We start from the raw sequence: 17,629 nt of genomic DNA on the forward strand, positions 1-17,629 counted from the left end.
TTCATGCATCAGCGGACATTTGGGTTGTTTCCACCTTTTGGCTATTGTGAATAATGCTGTGAATATGGGTGTACAAGCATCTGTTTGTCCTTGTTCTATTTTTCAAAGGCTTTTTCTTCCTCCCTCCACACCTCCTATTACAGCCTCAGGGAGCACTCAGTGCTTGTTTTTGAAGACAAAAACAGGTTTGATTTAGCCAAAATGTGAGAACCGTGTGGTGATTAGCAAGTTTAAAGGCACCCAACGTGGGCTTTGGGCATTGCTCCTGGAGACTGAGGTACCTTCTTAGGCAGCAGGTGTGAAATAAAATTCATATTTTATGGCAAGACCAGAAAAATTTAAACAAAAAATTTTCTCTGCCCTTTCGCCTCCGCTCCCCCATTATGTGTGGACAAACTTGCCACCAGGTACTGGGACCCCATTTACCTGTCTAGCTACTCTTGTACTGGATTCAGGTTTTGTGAGGTTGAAGCTTATACAATGCTTAAGTATTTACAAAGTAAATACTTAGAATAAGACATCACATCAAATTACTGAAGACATGGAAATTCAAATTCCCTGTCTTCTATCTTTAAGCGATTTATCAGAAATGCTCATTACAAAGAGTTGCTTCCCGATTGACAGCTGGCTTCCGCTCCACAACTGGAAGCCACCATAACTCTCAGCAACTCCTTGCTCTTCCAGGTGCCCATGCAAGCGAGGGGTCCTGATGATTCGCTAGCTTCATTTCATCCTGCCACTTACCGGCTGGTCTGAACGTACCTAGGAGCATGTCATCCACCTCAGTGTCTCTTGCATCCAGCTCAAGACATGTGCTTAGAATGGGTTGGGGATTGAAAGGCTTAAGTGCCGTAGGCTCCTCAGTCTGATCTAAGGACAGGAGTGGTTTAGAAAACGGTGCGACGAGGCTGAACGAAAAAAACAAGGCGGTGGACTTGAGGGTGGAGTCCTCCCCTCCGCCGCAGAGGGCGCTGTCTTTGACTTTGACAGCGTCTTAGCTAAGACTGCCGAAGGCCGCGTTCCAACGGCGGCCTTCTCTACCCACCAACCTACCTCAAGGAGAGCAGATGAGAGACGCCTCTGGACTTTTAAGATTAGTTTGTGCTCCCATTTCCCAACACAAGGTGTGGCGTAGGAGGTGCCACAACCAGAACTTCCTTTGAGATAAAGAAAAAAGCGGAAGTAGGACAAAAGCGCTTCCTCAGTATTTTGCCTCAAACCGGCTGTCCTACTTTCTTCTGGAAGGGGAGGTGCTCCACTGCTCTTTGCCGCCGCCCTTAGCGCGGCGGCGGGGTCCGTGTACATGCTCAATGGCCAACCCCGCCTCCCAAATGTCTTTCGCCGGCCCTTCCCAGGTTCTTGGGCCTGGGAGTGACGTACACGTGTACGTAACTGGGGGGCGGGGCCTCAGGAAGAAAAGCGGCTGACCCGGAGTCTCGCGAGAACATTCCCTCTCAGTTCTCGCGCTGCTTCTTTACTCTCGTAGCGACGAGACCTTTCGAGATCTTCTCCGCCCCCGCTACCGGCGCCCAGGCTGCGGCCGCTGAGCCGGAGCCGGCCTGAGTAGTGTCCTCCGCTGCGGCCCTCCTTCTAACAACCTAGGCTCTTGTGTGGCCCTCCGCACGTCTCCCACTAGCCCCAGTTTCCTGGCCCACGCGGCCCGCTTTACGCGCGCCAGCCCCGCCGGGGTCCGTGTCTTGTCTTGCCGGCCGGACCCGGGCTCGAGCCTGAGCTGTAGCCGGCGCCATGTCGGTGGTGGGCATAGATCTGGGGTTCCAGAGCTGCTACGTCGCTGTAGCCCGCGCCGGCGGCATCGAAACGATCGCTAATGAATACAGCGACCGCTGCACGCCGTGAGTGTGGGCCAGGGTAGCCGCGTGCACTGGGGGTTGGGGGGTGGTGGGGAGGTAGCGCTTGCTCGGGTCTGTGACCCTCGCGGCTTGAGGAACGCGGGCCGGGCAGTCACCTCCGTTCCGAGCCGAGGCTCCGGTGGGTAGTGGACCCCCACTGCGTTTTAGGTCACTAGGGGCCGCGACCCCCCGTGTGGGTCTGCGCCAGGGGCGAGGCCTTTTTTCTGTGGCCCGCCGGCCGAGCGAGGGCTCCGAGTGGGTACTTGGACCAGCGGAGGCTGTGGGTAGGAGCTGGGGGGAAGGCAGGCCCGGGATGTGGGATGGACCGAGATTCTCTTTTAGAGGGCACATAATAGGCCCAGGGCGTACTGACGTCTCAAAAGCCCAGCACAGAGTTGGGAGCTTTGCACACAGCAGGAGCTTAATAAAAGTTTAATTGAACAGGTCTGGCGTCTGCCGGCAGGCGGTAAGACAGTGCAGAGACCGGAGTCCCACGTGAGTGGGGGGTGGGGTGGCGCACGGAAGAGAGGGAGTCGGAGCACCAGAGATCTCCAGATAGGATTGGCGCGGAAAGATATCAGAAAAGGATTTAATAAAATCGATGCCTTTTGGATACCTTTTGCATTCGCTTTGGTTTTTCACGTCGCTTCAGTATATTGAACTGAATGTTGGGTCATTCTTTGCTGTCATTCTTTGCGCACCTATCCCTAACAGCGTTCCGCTTTCACTGTAATACATTCCAACCAGGGTGTTGGCTGCAATTGTTAATGAATGACTCAGGGGCTCACTTTGACTTTTAGAACCTATGGTAAGTTATGGAGCCAGTATAGACACAGCGCTAAGAAATCATGACTGACCCAGGTCTTTCCTTGGATAGGGTAAGAGTCTTGTACGTAGAGACACCTTTCAATCCATTGTCTTCCTCTTGGACAGAATCTCTTTAAGAAGTTTCTGTTATTTGCTAGGTTCTCATTGTGTCTCATTAAGGGCCTCTGTTTTAAGGCTCGTTTTTCACCCTACCTTTTGTTACACTTCTTGAGCAATTTCTGGCCAACTCGATTGCTCCCTATACCAGACTGATATTTGCTACCCAGAAGACTGACAACATTTCCCTTAAACTTATCAAATTTCTATCCCTTATTTTAGACGTAACCCATTTGCTTCCCGCAAAACCCATCCCAGATCCAAAACCACAGTTTGATGTTCCTTTCTCAATTTTATTTATAGTTTTTAACTAATGAGATATAATTCACATACCATGCAGTTAACCCTTTTAAAGTGTACAGTTTGTTTTTAGTGTAGACACAAAACTGTGCAACCATCAACACAATTTTAAAACATTTTCATCATCCCACAAGAGAAACCCTGTACTCATTAGCAGTCACAGCCCAATCCCCAACCCTCCCATCTTAATAGTTTTTAACATTGGGTCTAATTTGTATTTCCAGGGAAGTGTATTGTACAATGAAGTTTTTAAGTATTTAAGCATTAATTTCCTATTTGTTATTTTCCTCTCTGGATCCTAGTTTGCTTCATCTGTAGAGATAGTTTTCCTCAAGAAATTAAGAGGGCTAGAGCACTGAGTTAGGCATGTAACTTTTTGGTCTTTTCCCAGCTAGAATTGAACATACTTTAGCTCCAAAGGTAAGAGAATTCCAAATATTGGAATGAAGTATTCCTGTCCTTTCTTTTAGACTCTTATGACCCCTTTTCTCCTTTAAACAAATAGTAACTACAGCAGTTTTACCATGAATCTCATTATTTGGAACTGAAAGAGTTGTTTCAGAAAAGAATTTAATCTTCCCAGATCACAGTTAAATTTGTCCCAAAGACTATTTGATGGGTGACCAGATACACCATGTAATTGTGATAAGAATATATGTTTAAATACTTAAAAGTAATTTTCCTTACATGTTCCTATATTTCCAGGAACTTAGAGGGATGCCATACATTCAAGTAGTTTTTTTTTTTTTTTCCCCCGGTACACGGGCCTCTCACTGTTGTGGCCTCTCCCGTTGCGGAGCACAGGCTCCGGAAGCGCAGGCTCATCGGTCATGGCTCACGGGCCCAGCCGCTCCGCGGCATGTGGGATCTTCCCGGACCAGGGAACGAACCCGTGTCCCCTGCATCAGCAGGCGGACTCTCAACCACTGCACCACCAGGGAAGCCCCCAAGTAGTTTTTGAACTGTGATCTCGATTAGCTTAGATTTCTGTGTTGGAGTCTTTGGCTAAGTAGAACATGGTGGGCAGAAAGGTTGATTTTTTTTTTTTTTTAAGTAGTGATTATGGAAGAATGGATTTATATCTCAGAGGTACACAGGGAATGTGAGATAGGTTTGTTTTAGTGTGAGAGTGGAATGAGATGCAGGTTCTGGAGGGCTGGGTATAGTGAAAGTAACTCATTTAAAATTGTGGGTGCAACAGGATTTGAATTCCATTTTTGAGGAGCCAGTTGAGCCTTACCTAGAAGAGACCCTTGCTTTCCCACCAAATTTAGGCTTCCTTTCATTTCAGCAGATAATGAGTAGCTTCTAATATGCCAGCTGTTGTGCTAAGCACTAAAGGTACTCTGATAAACAAGTAAGATCCTGCCATCATGGACATGGCTAGTGGAGAAAACCAGATGCTAAACAAATAGGTAATTACTGACTGTGGTAAAGGTCCAGATGGGAAAGTACGGAAAGCAATGACGGGGACCTAATTTAAATTGGATATGGGGTGGTGATGGAAGGTGCTTCTTAAAGAAGTGTCATTTAAGATGAAACGCAGAGGATGAGTAGGGTTTTACCATGGAGGTTCGTGGTGGGAGCGAGGAAGAGTTGTTCCAGGCAGAAGGAATAGCAAGTGAGGAAGAACTGAGGCACACTTGACAGACTGAGAGGATTATAGCCACTTGAAAAAATGCTGTGAATTGAATCTGCAGAGAAGTTAGGCAAGACAGGTTAGATTATGGCAGGGCTTTGTAAATCATGTTAAAGATTTTTATCTAGGTGCTGTGGGAGGTGATCCAGTTGATATTTTAAAGATGTGATTGGCTTTTTTATGGAGAACGAATTTATTTGAGAAGGGCAAGAGAAGAAGCCGGATGATGCTTAGGAGGATATTGCAATCATTTGGTCCACGTGGGAGTTTATGTTGCTCTCCACCAGTGTGGAAGCATGGGAGAAAAGTGTGGGCGGCTTAGAGATAAACTTTGGAGTTTTAACTTACGAGTGTCGTGTTGATATTTCATGACCATAGGCTTTGGAATAAGATGGAAAGCCTATTTTTATATTTAGTTGGATTATTACACTAGAAAGAGTACAACCTTAAAGCTTCTTTGGAATAAAAATGTTAACGGACTGCCAAACATTACAGGAGTTAATTGGGCCGTACTGTACAAAATTTATAGGGTAGATATGAGTTACCTAAGAAGATAATTTTGTGTATGAATAGTTATCATTTTCATGGACTTAGTTCCTCATAAAACAGTATATTAGGAATTTGAAGAGATGAAATTGTCTGTTAATAACTGCCCTTGGGAGCAAAAGCTGAAAGTAAGGTGGGTTCTGGCTAACTGGCAGATTAATATCTGATACCTTATTTGTGCAAGAAAAGTGTTCCTCTATGGAGTGAATATCTTTACACGTTGTAGATCTAAGCGCGTCAGGATGACTGGATCTTTTGGTTTCAGTGAATAGGAAAGTTGATTGGTTAACTAAAGCTTCAGATTGCTAACACTTCTCATGTCTAACTGAGGTTATCAAAGTAGTTTCTTAGACTCATTTAAGAACTAAAATACAACTTTGTATATAGAATTGGTAGGTGTAATCTACAGGAACTTTATGTCATCAGGTTCTAAATTGGGTTTCCTAAATTAAAACTTTTTCTGACTTCATAAAATACTTGTTTGCTTTAGCAACAACAACAAAAATAAAGTGCTAAGTAAAATTGTTTCTAATTATTTGCTGTTTGCTGTCTATCCTTGCATAACTTTTTCTAGACTTCTACAAATATATGTGGGGATGTGTGTGCCCATATAAACAAATAGGATCATACTATATTTTGTAATTATTTTCTTTCACTTATATTTTAGACATCTTTCAGAGTCAGTAAATATGAATTTACCTCCTTAAGTACATAATAGTCCATACTATGGCTTTAACATGCTTTCCTCAGATGTTCAGGTTGTTTCTAAATTTTTGCAATTAGAAATAGTCTTCAACAAGTCTTTTATATTTATGTTTACATGTTAATACTTTTATTTTTGTTGGATAGATTTCAAGATGTGAAATTGGTGAAAGGATATATATGCTTAAAATTTCAGTACCTATTGCCAGAATACTTTACAAAAATTTAAGGGATTAATTTACACCAGGAACGTAAGTGATTTCTCTGTTTCACTGGGGTTTGTGAGGATTATGAGTTATATAAAATATTTAGCATAATGCCTGTTACATAGTAAATACTGCCCAATTGTTTGCTCATATTGTTATTATTACCTTTTTGTATATTTTATTAATTCTGTTCATTAATGGACCATATATTGGGACAGTAAAATTAAATCTATGGAAGTTTGCCTTTAGGGTTTATCAAATATGTAGCTTTTAATGTGTAAATCTTACTGACTCAGGAGTTTGTGGTTCTTAAGGAACTGCATATCTTGCTAGTATGAGTTGTTTGATCTGTTCGATATCAACTGTTTTGGGTATTTTCTAGCTCTGGGCTAAGGCAGTGACCGTGGGGTAGTCTGATTAACCTAATAACCATTTCCATGCCAGTCTTGCCTGCTTCTCTTATTTGATAGTCTAAATACTATTGTAGGTTCTCTGAAAAACTCATTTTCTTATATTGTTTAAGAAATTGAATTAGAGTAACAGCTGTCTGAATATTCTGAGAGCGGTCCTACACACACTTATAAACGTGAAACTGTACCTTTTAAGGATCCGTGCCGGTTGCAGCTGTTCATAACATCCTATCAGAATATCCATAAATGTTTGGTCAGTGGTATCTTTTACCCAGGAAAGAGAACAACGGCTATTCTCTGGTTTAAAAAGATGATTATTTCTAGGACTTAAAGATTAGAACAGAAAAGTTTTGAACTTGATTTAAATTAACTTTGTGTAATGTCAGCCTGTAATTTGGAATGGAGAAAAGGTAATATCAGTCAAGTAGCAAGTGTCTTGAGTACTGCCATTTTTAGCAGCATTAACTTGGCCTTGTGAAAAGTATAGAGGAAGTGTAAGATAGAGTCCTGCTGTGGAGATGTAATCATTCTAGTTGGAAATATGAATGACGTAAAGCAACAGTAAATAGAATAAGAATAGAGAGTACAATTATGGGCAAGGTTATTAAATATAGACCTTAATTATACAAGTTCAGAGGACAAGTCATATCTGTGGGAGATAGAGTGATAAGGAAAGGCAGGAGTGGGACTTGAGCAAACAGGATTAGAATACATGAAGAAAGGATTGGGACAGTCTGGTGAAGGTATAGAAGTAGGAATAAATCTAGAGGGTTTGGTAGGCAGTACAAAAGTATGTATGGGGACTTCCCTGGTGGTCCAGTGGTAAAGAGTCTGCCTTCCAGTGCAAGGGTTGCGGGTTCGATCCCTGGTCATGGAACTAAGATCCCACGTGTAGTGGAACAACTAAGCCCACACGCCACAACTACTAAGCTTGGGCGCCTCAACGCCAGAGCCTGCGTGCTGCAAACTACAGAACCCACGTTCTCTGGAGCCTGCGTGCTGCAACTAGAGAGAAGCCTGTGCGCTGCAAGGAGGATGCAGCCAAAAAAAAAAAAAAAAAAAAAAAGGTTAAAAAAAAAATGTATGTGTGGGACTTGGAGTTTGGTAGTCCTGATTTTGAATCCTGAGCTCTAGTACTAGTTATGTTTCTGGGCACATTAACTTGCCTTTATTCAGTTCTTCATTTACAAAATTGGGTCAGTAATAGTTCTTGTCTTAGAGTATTGGGGAGAATCAAGTGTAGAATGCTTAGCACACTGCCTGGCATATGAAGGCTCAAAAATGAAAGCCGTGGGACAAGGGAGCTTGACCTGCTTGGATGAAAGAGAGGCTTCCTACATAGGGATTGCATGCAGGCTATGTGAAAATTTGGAATTTCCTGGTGAGTGGGAAATAGTATCAATACATATTTCCGTTAAATATCTGTTCCCTATCCAAATCCTGACAGAATCATTCAGACACTGAAGATTTTTTAGAGTGTTTGTTGAGGAGAAACAAACTTAATGGGGGTATTTAGCTTCTCTTTTTAAAAGAATTACTTAATTTATTAGGATTGCATAGCAGTATTTACCTAAATAGTAATGGCCGTCTCTGGTAGGAGGGTGTTGGTTGTAGAGTTACTGATAATCCCTATGTTCTTTTTTACACTTTTCTAATTTTCTACGATGAGCTTGCACTAGAAAGCACGGAATAGGTTCTAGCGTTGGCCCTAAAATTTGACGTAATCTTTTTGGGCCTTTTTCACATTTAAATATTAGATTTCTTTATGTAAGCTTTTACTTTAAAAAACCCTTTCAATTTGTGCTGTTTAACATATCTACCCTCATTCAGTCGTCGTCTTTTTTTTTTTTTGCGGTACGCGAGCCTCTCACTGTTGTGGCCTCCGCCGTTGTGGAGCACAGGCTCTGGACGCGCAGGCTCAGCGGCCATGGCTCACGGGCCCAGCCGCTCTGCGGCATGTGGGATCTTCCCGGACCGGGGCATGAACCCGTGTCCCCTGCATCGGCAGGCGGACTCTCAACCACTGCGCCGCCAGGGAAGCCCTCAGTTGTCCTTTTGAAAAGGAAATGGTAGAACTTTTTATTCCTCATGATTTTAAAGATGGCTGAGTGGGTTTTAGTGGATAGTTTGAGAAGGTGAAGCACAATTTACATAGCAAACTAGTTGGTATATTTTTGGTTTGTTCTGGTTTTTTTTTTTTTTTTTCTTTTTTTGTCTGTGCCCTGTGTCTTGTGGGATCTCAGTTCCCCAACCAGGGATTAGACCCAGGCTATGGCAGTGAAAGCCCAGAATCCTAACCACTAGGCCACCAGGGAACTCCCTAGTTGGTGTGTATGTGTGTGTGTGTGTGTGTGTGTGTGTGTGTGTGTGTGTGTGTGTGTGTGTATATATTTTTTTTTTTTTTTTTGCGGTACGTGGGCCTCTCACTGCCGTGGCCTCTCCCGTTGCGGAGTACAGGCTTCAGGCTTCAGGCTCAGTGGCCATGGCTCACGGGCCCAGCCGCTCCGCGGCACGTGGGGTCTTCCTGGACCGGGGTACGAACCTGCGTCCCCTGCATCGGTAGGTGGACTCTCAACCACTGCGCCACCAGGGAAGTCCCGGTATATATTTTTTGTATGAAACTCAGACCAAGGTTTCATTGGAGATTTAGTAATATATAATGTTATTTATGATGTGCCAGTCTCTGATAAATGTCCTTTAAAAGTGGATCAACAAATTTAATCCTTATAGCAACCATATTACATAGGTGCGGTAATTTCCCCCATTTTAGAGATGAACAAATTGAATTTCAGAGCAGTTAATTAACAGGTCACACAGCTAGAAAGGTAGAGAAGGGATTCAGACAGACCCATACTGTCTAATTCTAGAGCCTGAGCTCTTTTTACTGTACATGTGTTCAACTCAATCAAATTGACCATAAAGTGGAAAAGCTAAGGATTCCTTTCTTTAATGTACTAGTTGGCTTGTTATAGAACTTTTTTTAGAATGTAAGAATTATGTAATAATATATTAATGATTTTCTATAATACGATAAGAAAAGTGTGAATTCTGCCCATACTTTGCAAGAGTTATGCCTTGTTTGAGGTGTAATTGCCATATTATGTGGTAAAGATTGATGTTCCATTAGTTACATTTGATTGCTTTGTAAGAAGTTGGGAACTGTTTGTAGTGTGTGCATATATAGACGAATAAAAGGATGAATAATTTGAACTGAGACAAACTTTTATTTAGCTTTTCAAGATATACGAACCATTTCCTATCTATTACTTCTAAGGCAGATGTAGATTTTAAGAGTAAGTAAAAATGTTAACTGACTTCAAAGAGAATATTACCTAGAGCAGCTCCGTACAGTAGAACATTGTGTGATGATGGAAATGTTCTACATTCACATTGCCCAAAGTCCAGTAAGTTTTAAGCCAAGTCTAATAAGTTTTAAGAGGTAGTAACAATTTTTACTTGAGAGGGATTGGGAAGGCATCACAAGTGTGTGATGTCTCTGGAGAATGAGTGAGATTTAGAAGGACCAGGGCATTTCAGGTGGCAAAAGTGGTAGAGCAAAGCAGGAGGATTGGAAGACTGTTTGACTTGTGTTGGGGCACTGTGTGCTTGAGATTGCACCTGGAAAATGGGGGTGGGGTTGGGATTGTGAGAGGCCTTAGGTTCTACATTACGGAATCTGGACCCTATTTGCTGGTAATGTTTTTGTTTGGAAGGTAATTAGAAGCAAGACAGATTCAGAGTTACCAAGGTAGAATAGGAAATTAACCCTTCAACAGACATACAATAAAGTTGGGAACATTAATTTTTTCATTCTTAGAGCTAGTATTGTTTTGAGGAGATGAAGGCTTGAAAACAGGGCTGCAGGAAACAATGGAAGATAAATAATGTTGGCTTTTAGTTATGTTGGGATTGAGTTATTGGTGGGATGCATGTTAGAAATTCAGATCTGGTGGCTTTTAGAAAGATGTAGGTTTGCATGCATAGGCTAGAAGGAGTGGACAGGGTGAATGGAGTAGGTAAGATTACGGTGGGCAATTTCCTAAAGGGCTGTAATAGGGGAGACATTTAAGTGGTACTCAGGATTTTTTTTTTTTTTAAGTGATAGGTGGTATATTTGCAGAAAGGCTGAGCTTGATACCTGTGCTCTAGAGGGGCTACCCCTCAGCATGTTCTAGGCCCATAGAGCTTAGGGCTCATAGGAAATCTGATGAAATTCCAGGCTGTGTCATTTATTCAGGGCATAGCTGCTTGTAACTTTTCTGGGAGATTGGCTCACAGGGACTCTTGCACCATTGTTTGGAAAGGACCACTGAGGCACAGAGAGGCTGAGCATTCTGCCAGTTTGTACAAGGCTGGTAAGTTTAAGTAAAACAGTTCTACTTAATTAGTAGGTCATCTAGTGCGGTCAGATTTGGACCAAGGCAGTATGGCTGCAGAGCTCTTATTCTTACTCGTTCCACTAAATTCGAAGAATTAGGGGTCCAGGGGGGATAGAGAGAGGGTCAAAGCTAGCTAGAGTGTGAAGTATGGAGAAACGATCTATAGTCCTGACGCCCATTGCTTTCAGATTGTATGACTCTGGACAAATTTACTTATTAATACCTTTTTGGACTCAGTTTCCTCTCCTATAAAGTGGGAATAAGATAGGGTGCTTATGAGGATTAAATGAGATGGTGCATATAGGCAATTTATGCAGTCATTATTATTAAGTAGGAGGAAGAGAAGGCTTTACTAACCTGAGGGAGAAATGGACTCTGGGAAGAGCTTTGTCTTTTGGATTTTTTGGGGGTGGCATGGGTGAATTTGATCTTATTTTAGCTTGAGAGAAATCAGCTACTGGAAAGGGAGATGACAAATATATCCAAGGTTCCAGAGTGAAAAACAGGGGGAAGCATGGAGGCCATGATAGCAAAAACATCAACTCCAAAATAACTGACTTTTTAAGCTTAAACACAGTGTTTTAAAGTGTTTATACCTTTAAGCAAGTTTCAATTTTGCTTTCTAAAATAAGCAGCATATACATCAAACCAGCAGGCAGTGTATGAATTGATTTGGAAGAATGTGTTCAGAAGTGGGAATGAAGTTCCTTGTCAGAAATTGAGTCTTTAAAAAAAAAAAAAGAAATTGAGTCCTTGGAAACTAGTTCTAGAAAAATAACTTTTTATGTATTCAATATTCACAATAGGACAAGCGTTGTTTTCAGGGTTTATAGACTATTCTCTTGGTGAAGTTATGAGCTGTTCTAAACACAAAGAACATTTTATTGATGTATTGATATGAGGGTATACTATTTTATATTGGAATTTTGAACACCAGACTTGAAGAATTAGAGGACAGTGGAGACTGGTTAGTCCACCTCTCTCCAGTATTTCAGACAGATGGTCATACCAAACTTGTACTTCAACATCTAAGTGATGAACTCCCATTATTCTAAGAAGCAGCGCATTCCATGGACAGTTTACTCAGTAGAAAGGTCAAAATCATAGACTTACTGTGTGCAGTTAACAAAAATAGGGCTTTTCGGCTAAGCAGATTTTTTTGCTGTGCTGCGAGGCTTTTGGGATCTTAGTTCCGTAAACAGGGATCGAACCTTCCCCCCCCACTGCAGTGGGAGCGCGGAGTCTTAACCACTGGACCACCAGGGAAGTCCTTGCCTGCTTTGGTTTTGGATGTAATAATTGCAGTAAGGTTTGATGTTTAAATGTTTGTTTTGTCTTCTAGGGCTTGCATTTCTTTTGGTCCTAAGAATCGTTCAATTGGAGCAGCAGCTAAAAGCCAGGTAGAACTTTGTTTTTCCCTAAAGTGACTTTCTTCTGTGGTTTGTCCATCCTTCCCATTCAGCAAGTATTTCAGTGCCCATTATGTGCCCACCACTGTGAGCCCCTGGGTGTACAACTGAGAGATGAACCTGATCCTTCTTAACGTACTTGAGTGAGAAGCAAATAGCTTTTTAAAATAGCATGAACATGTATAATCTGTTTAATGCAAAGTGCTAGGATGTTTGCTTGTTCCTGGGTATTTTATTTTTTAAATTTTTTCCTGGGTATTTTATTTTATTTTATTTTTTTGTGGTACGTGGGCTCCTCACTGCTGTGGCCTCTCCCGTTAAGGAGCAAAGGCTCCGGACGCGCAGGCTCAGCGGCCATGGTTCACAGGCCTAGCCGCTCCGCGGCATGCGGGACCCTCCCGGACCGGGGCACAAACCCACGTCCCCTGCATTGGCAGGCGGACCCTCAACCACTGCGCCACCAGGGAAGCCCTTTCCTGGGTATTTTAAATGCTCGTTAAAGTGTCTTGTTCTGTCTTCATCGTATTCATATTTAAGGTCAGTGTTGATCAAGGTTCTCAAGGAAGGAAAACATACTTGTAGAAGCACACTTACCATTAGTTTACTTTTAAACCAGGAACCTGACATATTTGCTGGTTCCTCTGTAACCAGAGCAGCAGAACCTGAAGAGTTCTATTTCCCTGAGTGTCTGAGGTTGCTGTAAAATTAAGGAGTTGCATGTTAGATGTTTTAATAGTTCAATCTGGAGCAACGTATAGAATGAATAACTGTTTCTTTTTCTGGACCAGGCAGCGCCTAAGATTTATAAGCCCAAGAAAATTGTGCTTGGCCAATTTAATTAAATTGGGTGTTTTATAATCTCATTTTCAGAAAGTTCAACATGTTTTAGGAGACAGTAGATAGCAAGTACAGAGCTGTTTTGAAACGTCTTTCCTTCTAAAAGTCCAGTGAATTCTTCCTGTTTTTAAACTTGCTTTCATTATTGAGAATAGTTATTGTACTAAACTGGCTGCCTAGTTCTAGGTTGACATAGTTATTGTGATACTGAGTTTCTACTTGGCAGCTTACTGAAACAGGGCCTGACTTTGGAGCCCTCATATTGTTTTACAAAAGAACTTCTGTTTGTGCCTTTTGACATTGCTGATGCAGAGGAGCTCTGCTGTTCTTCCTTGGGACTTGTTGCACTTAACTTCTGCATTGGGAAGAGGAGCCTATAAGTCTTAAGCAGAAGTTCATTCTGAAATTTTTTGAATGTCCTTTGCCAGCATTTTTTCCCATAAATTATAATACTTTATTCTAGAGAAATTAGAAAATATAGATGTAAAAGTGTGAGGAATTTAGAAGTTAGCATACTACCATTATCCAAAAATCACTGTTAATATCTTAATGTGTAACCTTTTGTACTCTTTCTAAGCATATAAATGTTTTTCTCCCCACCCCAAGAAAGTGACATCATATCATATAGATACTTGTCTCCAGACTTCTAAAATAATATTAACCATTGTATGGATATGCCATAATTTATTTACCCATTCTCCTGTCATTTACCCTCTAGGCTCTTTGCAGTTTTCTGCTGTGATAAATAATGCTCTATCAGTTTATTTGCATTAGCTTTGTGGGCTTAGTGTCATCTTTTTTTCCATTATGGTAAGTTTTCTTCACTAGAATAACTGAATTGATACATACTGCCAGATTGGCCCCTGGAAAGTTCAAATAACAAACTACGGGTAGTTTTTAAAAGATAAAAATTATTTTATGTAAATGTTTGTTAGAAGTTTAAGAACAGAGAATACTTTTATAAGGGTAATGACCTGTCTTCATGAGGAAGTAAGGCAATCTGGGCTCCGGTCCTAGCCCTGCATGTGACCTGTACAGGTCCCTCACTCCTCACTTCACAAGCTAGCAGGCATCGTTCAGAAAGGTTTAGTGCTAAAGAAAACTAACTCAGAAGGAAAATGATTCTAATTTAATCCTGAGATTGTTGAATTTTTTTTTTCATAATTTCATTGCTATTAGTCTTTCCACTCTTTGACTCTGATACACTTTTTCTTAGGTAATATCCAATGCAAAGAACACAGTCCAAGGATTTAAAAGATTCCATGGCCGAGCATTCTCTGATCCATTTGTGGAGGCAGAAAAATCTAAACTTGCATATGATATTGTGCAGTTGCCCACTGGGTTAACAGGTATAAAGGTAAGGTTTTCAAGATAATACCTTAATGATTGAAATACAGGTCATTGTATATTATACCATTCTACTTTCAAGTTGTAATGAAAATGGTTACAAATGCTTTGGAAAGTCTTTTGCTAGTAAAGACCATTGGCAGTTTTTGAATAATCTGGATTTTATTTGGGAGTCATAGGTGGCACTGTTAATAGGGGTTGGACAGATAGGTGGTAATGATGTGAAGTTGCTACTTGTCTTGTTGACTAATGCAGCAGTCTTGCTGGTATGATTTTAGTGAATGACTTCCGGAGGAGCAGGCAAAGAAATCAACACTTTAAAGTCACCGCCAGATATGTGGTCATACTCTTGACAGTAGGATTGGAAAGGTGTTGTTCTTTTGGGGAAAATGGAGTTTAGTCTTTGCTATCTCTGCACCATCTAGGAGAGTCTCTTTGTGAAGCATGCAGTGAACTGATCATACAAAAAAGATTAGAGGCTGAGGGATGGGTACGGTGAACACATTTGTCTCTCTTGCACTCAGGTGGTAAGAGGAATCCAGAAGGTTGTTTGAGCTTTTCAGGCAACTGAGTTTAGAGAGAGGAAATGTGGTGTTTGAGACACCCCATTTGTAGAAATAAGGATCATGGGAACAGGTTCAAAATCCAAGAGATGATGAGAATTGTGGGGAAAAGGTAGTTAATTGTGCCATTGTAGCTGAGAATTCAGTTGAATTTGGAAGTGAAGAATTTTGATAACTGAAAAATGATCACGGGTTTACTTATGGTATTTTCAGCAATAATTTTAGTACAGTTTGAATGGGCCTGCTAATGGATAAATATGGAGTGCAGAGGAGGAAAAAAGGAAAGGGAGCTGAGGAAATGGGGGATACTTATAGTCAAGAAAGAAATAGGATGCGTATTGGCAGATTTAGTCAGAAGCGTTACAAGTGCCAAAGGAGAAAGAGACTAGGGAGAAGACCTGGGAACAAGTGGATCCAAGTATGAGCTTGGAGGAATTGACAAAGACTTAAATGAGGGAAGAAGAGGTAGCTTTGAAAGAGGCTCACTGGGAGGGTTATTTTCCGATCTTTATCATGCAATAAAGTGAGACACTGTTAAATTCTAAACCAGAATAAATTATGGTTGGACTGGGGAGTGAGAAGGTGGTGTTCAGGTTGAGTTGGAGCAGGAACTAAAAGAAGAAAGTGACATTTTCTGGTCTGGGTTGTACTTGGGGAGTATGGGCATGTGGAATAGGACCTTATCTTACTTAGGCAGTCTTTTCAACATTTAAAGTTTGTAACTGTTGTCAAAGTTGCATACCTTTATCCAGGTTTAGGATATCTTGAAGCTTTGTTTGTTGTTTATTCTTTAATTCAACACGTATTTATTGTGTCAAGTTTGTCCTCCGTGTTGGGGCTATGACAGTGAACAAATCTGACAAAAACCATTGCGTTAGATTGGATCCTAATTGGGACGATGATCATAAAGTCAACACAGTAAACAAAGTAAAATACACACAGTACGTCAGATGGTAAAATAGTTTCCACCACCAGATCCCTTTATGGAGGGACAGTGTGGGTCATAGTGAGCTATACCAATTTGCTTCTGCCCAGGTAATTGTCTTCAAGTTTTGTTGGTGGTCACAACGTGCCATTTACATAGTGGTCCTCATCTCCAGGTATCATGCTTGACAAGCATATTAAAAAGCTAAAAGTGACCTTCAAGTTGTTTTCGCTTCTAAAACTAGCTTTCTTAATTCCTTCCTGAGTTAATGTTCCATTGATGATTTAGAGATTATTCATTTTAGGTTTTTAGGACATGAAGAAGTATTAAGTTTAGATCCTTTTGGTTTTTTATTGCAGGTGAAATACATGGAGGAAGAGCGAAATTTTACCACGGAGCAAGTGACTGCCATGCTTTTGTCCAAACTGAAGGAGACAGCGGAAAGTGTTCTTAAGAAGCCTGTTGTGGACTGTGTTGTTTCGGTGAGTTTGATCCCTATACATTATTGGGATCTTGCATGAAGAAGCAGAAAGAAGAAAGCTATTAATTGAAAATAAAATTGCTTTTTGTCTTAGGTGGTAATGGTTATTTTAAGAATTCATCAAACTAGTTCTCATATTCTTGAATATTTTTTTCTGCCCCCTAGTTTTTGCTCATGATTCTGTTATTCTGTCTGTTTAAAGGCTTATCTCAGCCCACTTCTTCCTGGATTCCTTCTAGCACCTAGCATAGTGCCTGGCACATGGTAGACACATGTTTGTTGAATTAGTTGAATACTCTCAGTTAGAAATGCTGTTTTTTTTCTTCATTTCTATCTCTGTATCTTTGCTGTTTTTGTATCTAGCACTAAAGGCAAGGCAGCAGTAGACTTGATCTTGTCTTTTCCATTTCCCTATTTAGATGGAAGCCTGGCTGTTTGTAGCTTTGTGCTTGTAGTATGGTGAAGTCCATAGGGACTGTTGAAATTTGGGTGGTTGTATTGGCCTTTCCAATGAATCTCCTCATTCTGCCGCTGTTATCTGATATTTTAGCTCTTTGGCCTCCTATGCCTTTTAAAATTTTTGTTTATTAAAAAAAATTTTTTTTGAAGTATAGTTGATTTACAGTGTTGTGTTAATTTCTTCTCTACAGCAAAGTGATTCAGTTACACATATGTATGTTCTTTGCCATTATGGTTTGTCACAGGATATTGGATATAGTTCCCTGTGCTGTACAGTAGGACCTTGTTGTTTACTGGCATCTTTTGTCTTAATTTTGGTGCATTGGTTGTCAAAGCAAGGACTGTTAGGTGGCTTATTTCACCTCACAGTTTTTTGACTGATGGATTCCTTGGTTCTAGGCTATCTAGTAAAGTAGTACTGACATTTGTCAGGAAGAATTGGCTTATGGCTCATAACCCACATTTTGGAGATGCAAAGAATAAGAATGCTACTTCCCTTAAAGAGCTCAGATTCAATACAGGCACTGTATTTCTTAGATGGTTTCTGCCTTCCCCCAAATCTCTGTTGGACTTGGTGATTTGTCCCCATTTCCCCCCATCTACCGCCCTAACTTTGATTCTGAATTTTGCTCCATGTAGAAGTAAAAAATTT

The 17,629-nt window shown here is 41.2% G+C and overlaps 2 protein-coding genes across 4 annotated transcripts in view; one reads left to right on the forward strand and one right to left on the reverse strand.

Annotated features, from left to right (window-relative positions):
- ZCCHC10 (zinc finger CCHC-type containing 10) overlaps positions 1-1,285 on the reverse strand; it is a 49,370-nt gene extending 48,085 nt beyond the window's left edge. The window contains exon 1 of one of the 3 annotated variants that reach the window (XM_073802521.1): positions 1,054-1,285. The gene's annotated coding sequence lies outside the window, so the exon portion shown is untranslated. Of the gene's footprint in view, positions 1-744; positions 1,031-1,053 lie in introns of those variants that run through there. The other 2 variants (XM_073802523.1, XM_073802522.1) reach the window with 2 other exon arrangements.
- A 225-nt stretch (positions 1,286-1,510) lies between these two features.
- The window catches only part of HSPA4 (heat shock protein family A (Hsp70) member 4), a 42,914-nt gene continuing 26,795 nt past the window's right edge, over positions 1,511-17,629 (forward strand). The window contains exons 1-4 of the mRNA XM_019924419.3: positions 1,511-1,853; positions 12,299-12,356; positions 14,419-14,559; positions 16,397-16,519. Coding sequence (XP_019779978.1) covers positions 1,747-1,853; positions 12,299-12,356; positions 14,419-14,559; positions 16,397-16,519 — 429 coding nt within the window. The 5' untranslated portion in view covers positions 1,511-1,746. The remainder of the gene's footprint in view (positions 1,854-12,298; positions 12,357-14,418; positions 14,560-16,396; positions 16,520-17,629) is intronic.

Source organism: Tursiops truncatus, chromosome 3 (genome assembly GCF_011762595.2).
Source record: "Tursiops truncatus isolate mTurTru1 chromosome 3, mTurTru1.mat.Y, whole genome shotgun sequence".
In the NCBI taxonomy this organism is placed as follows: Eukaryota; Metazoa; Chordata; class Mammalia; order Artiodactyla; family Delphinidae; genus Tursiops; species Tursiops truncatus.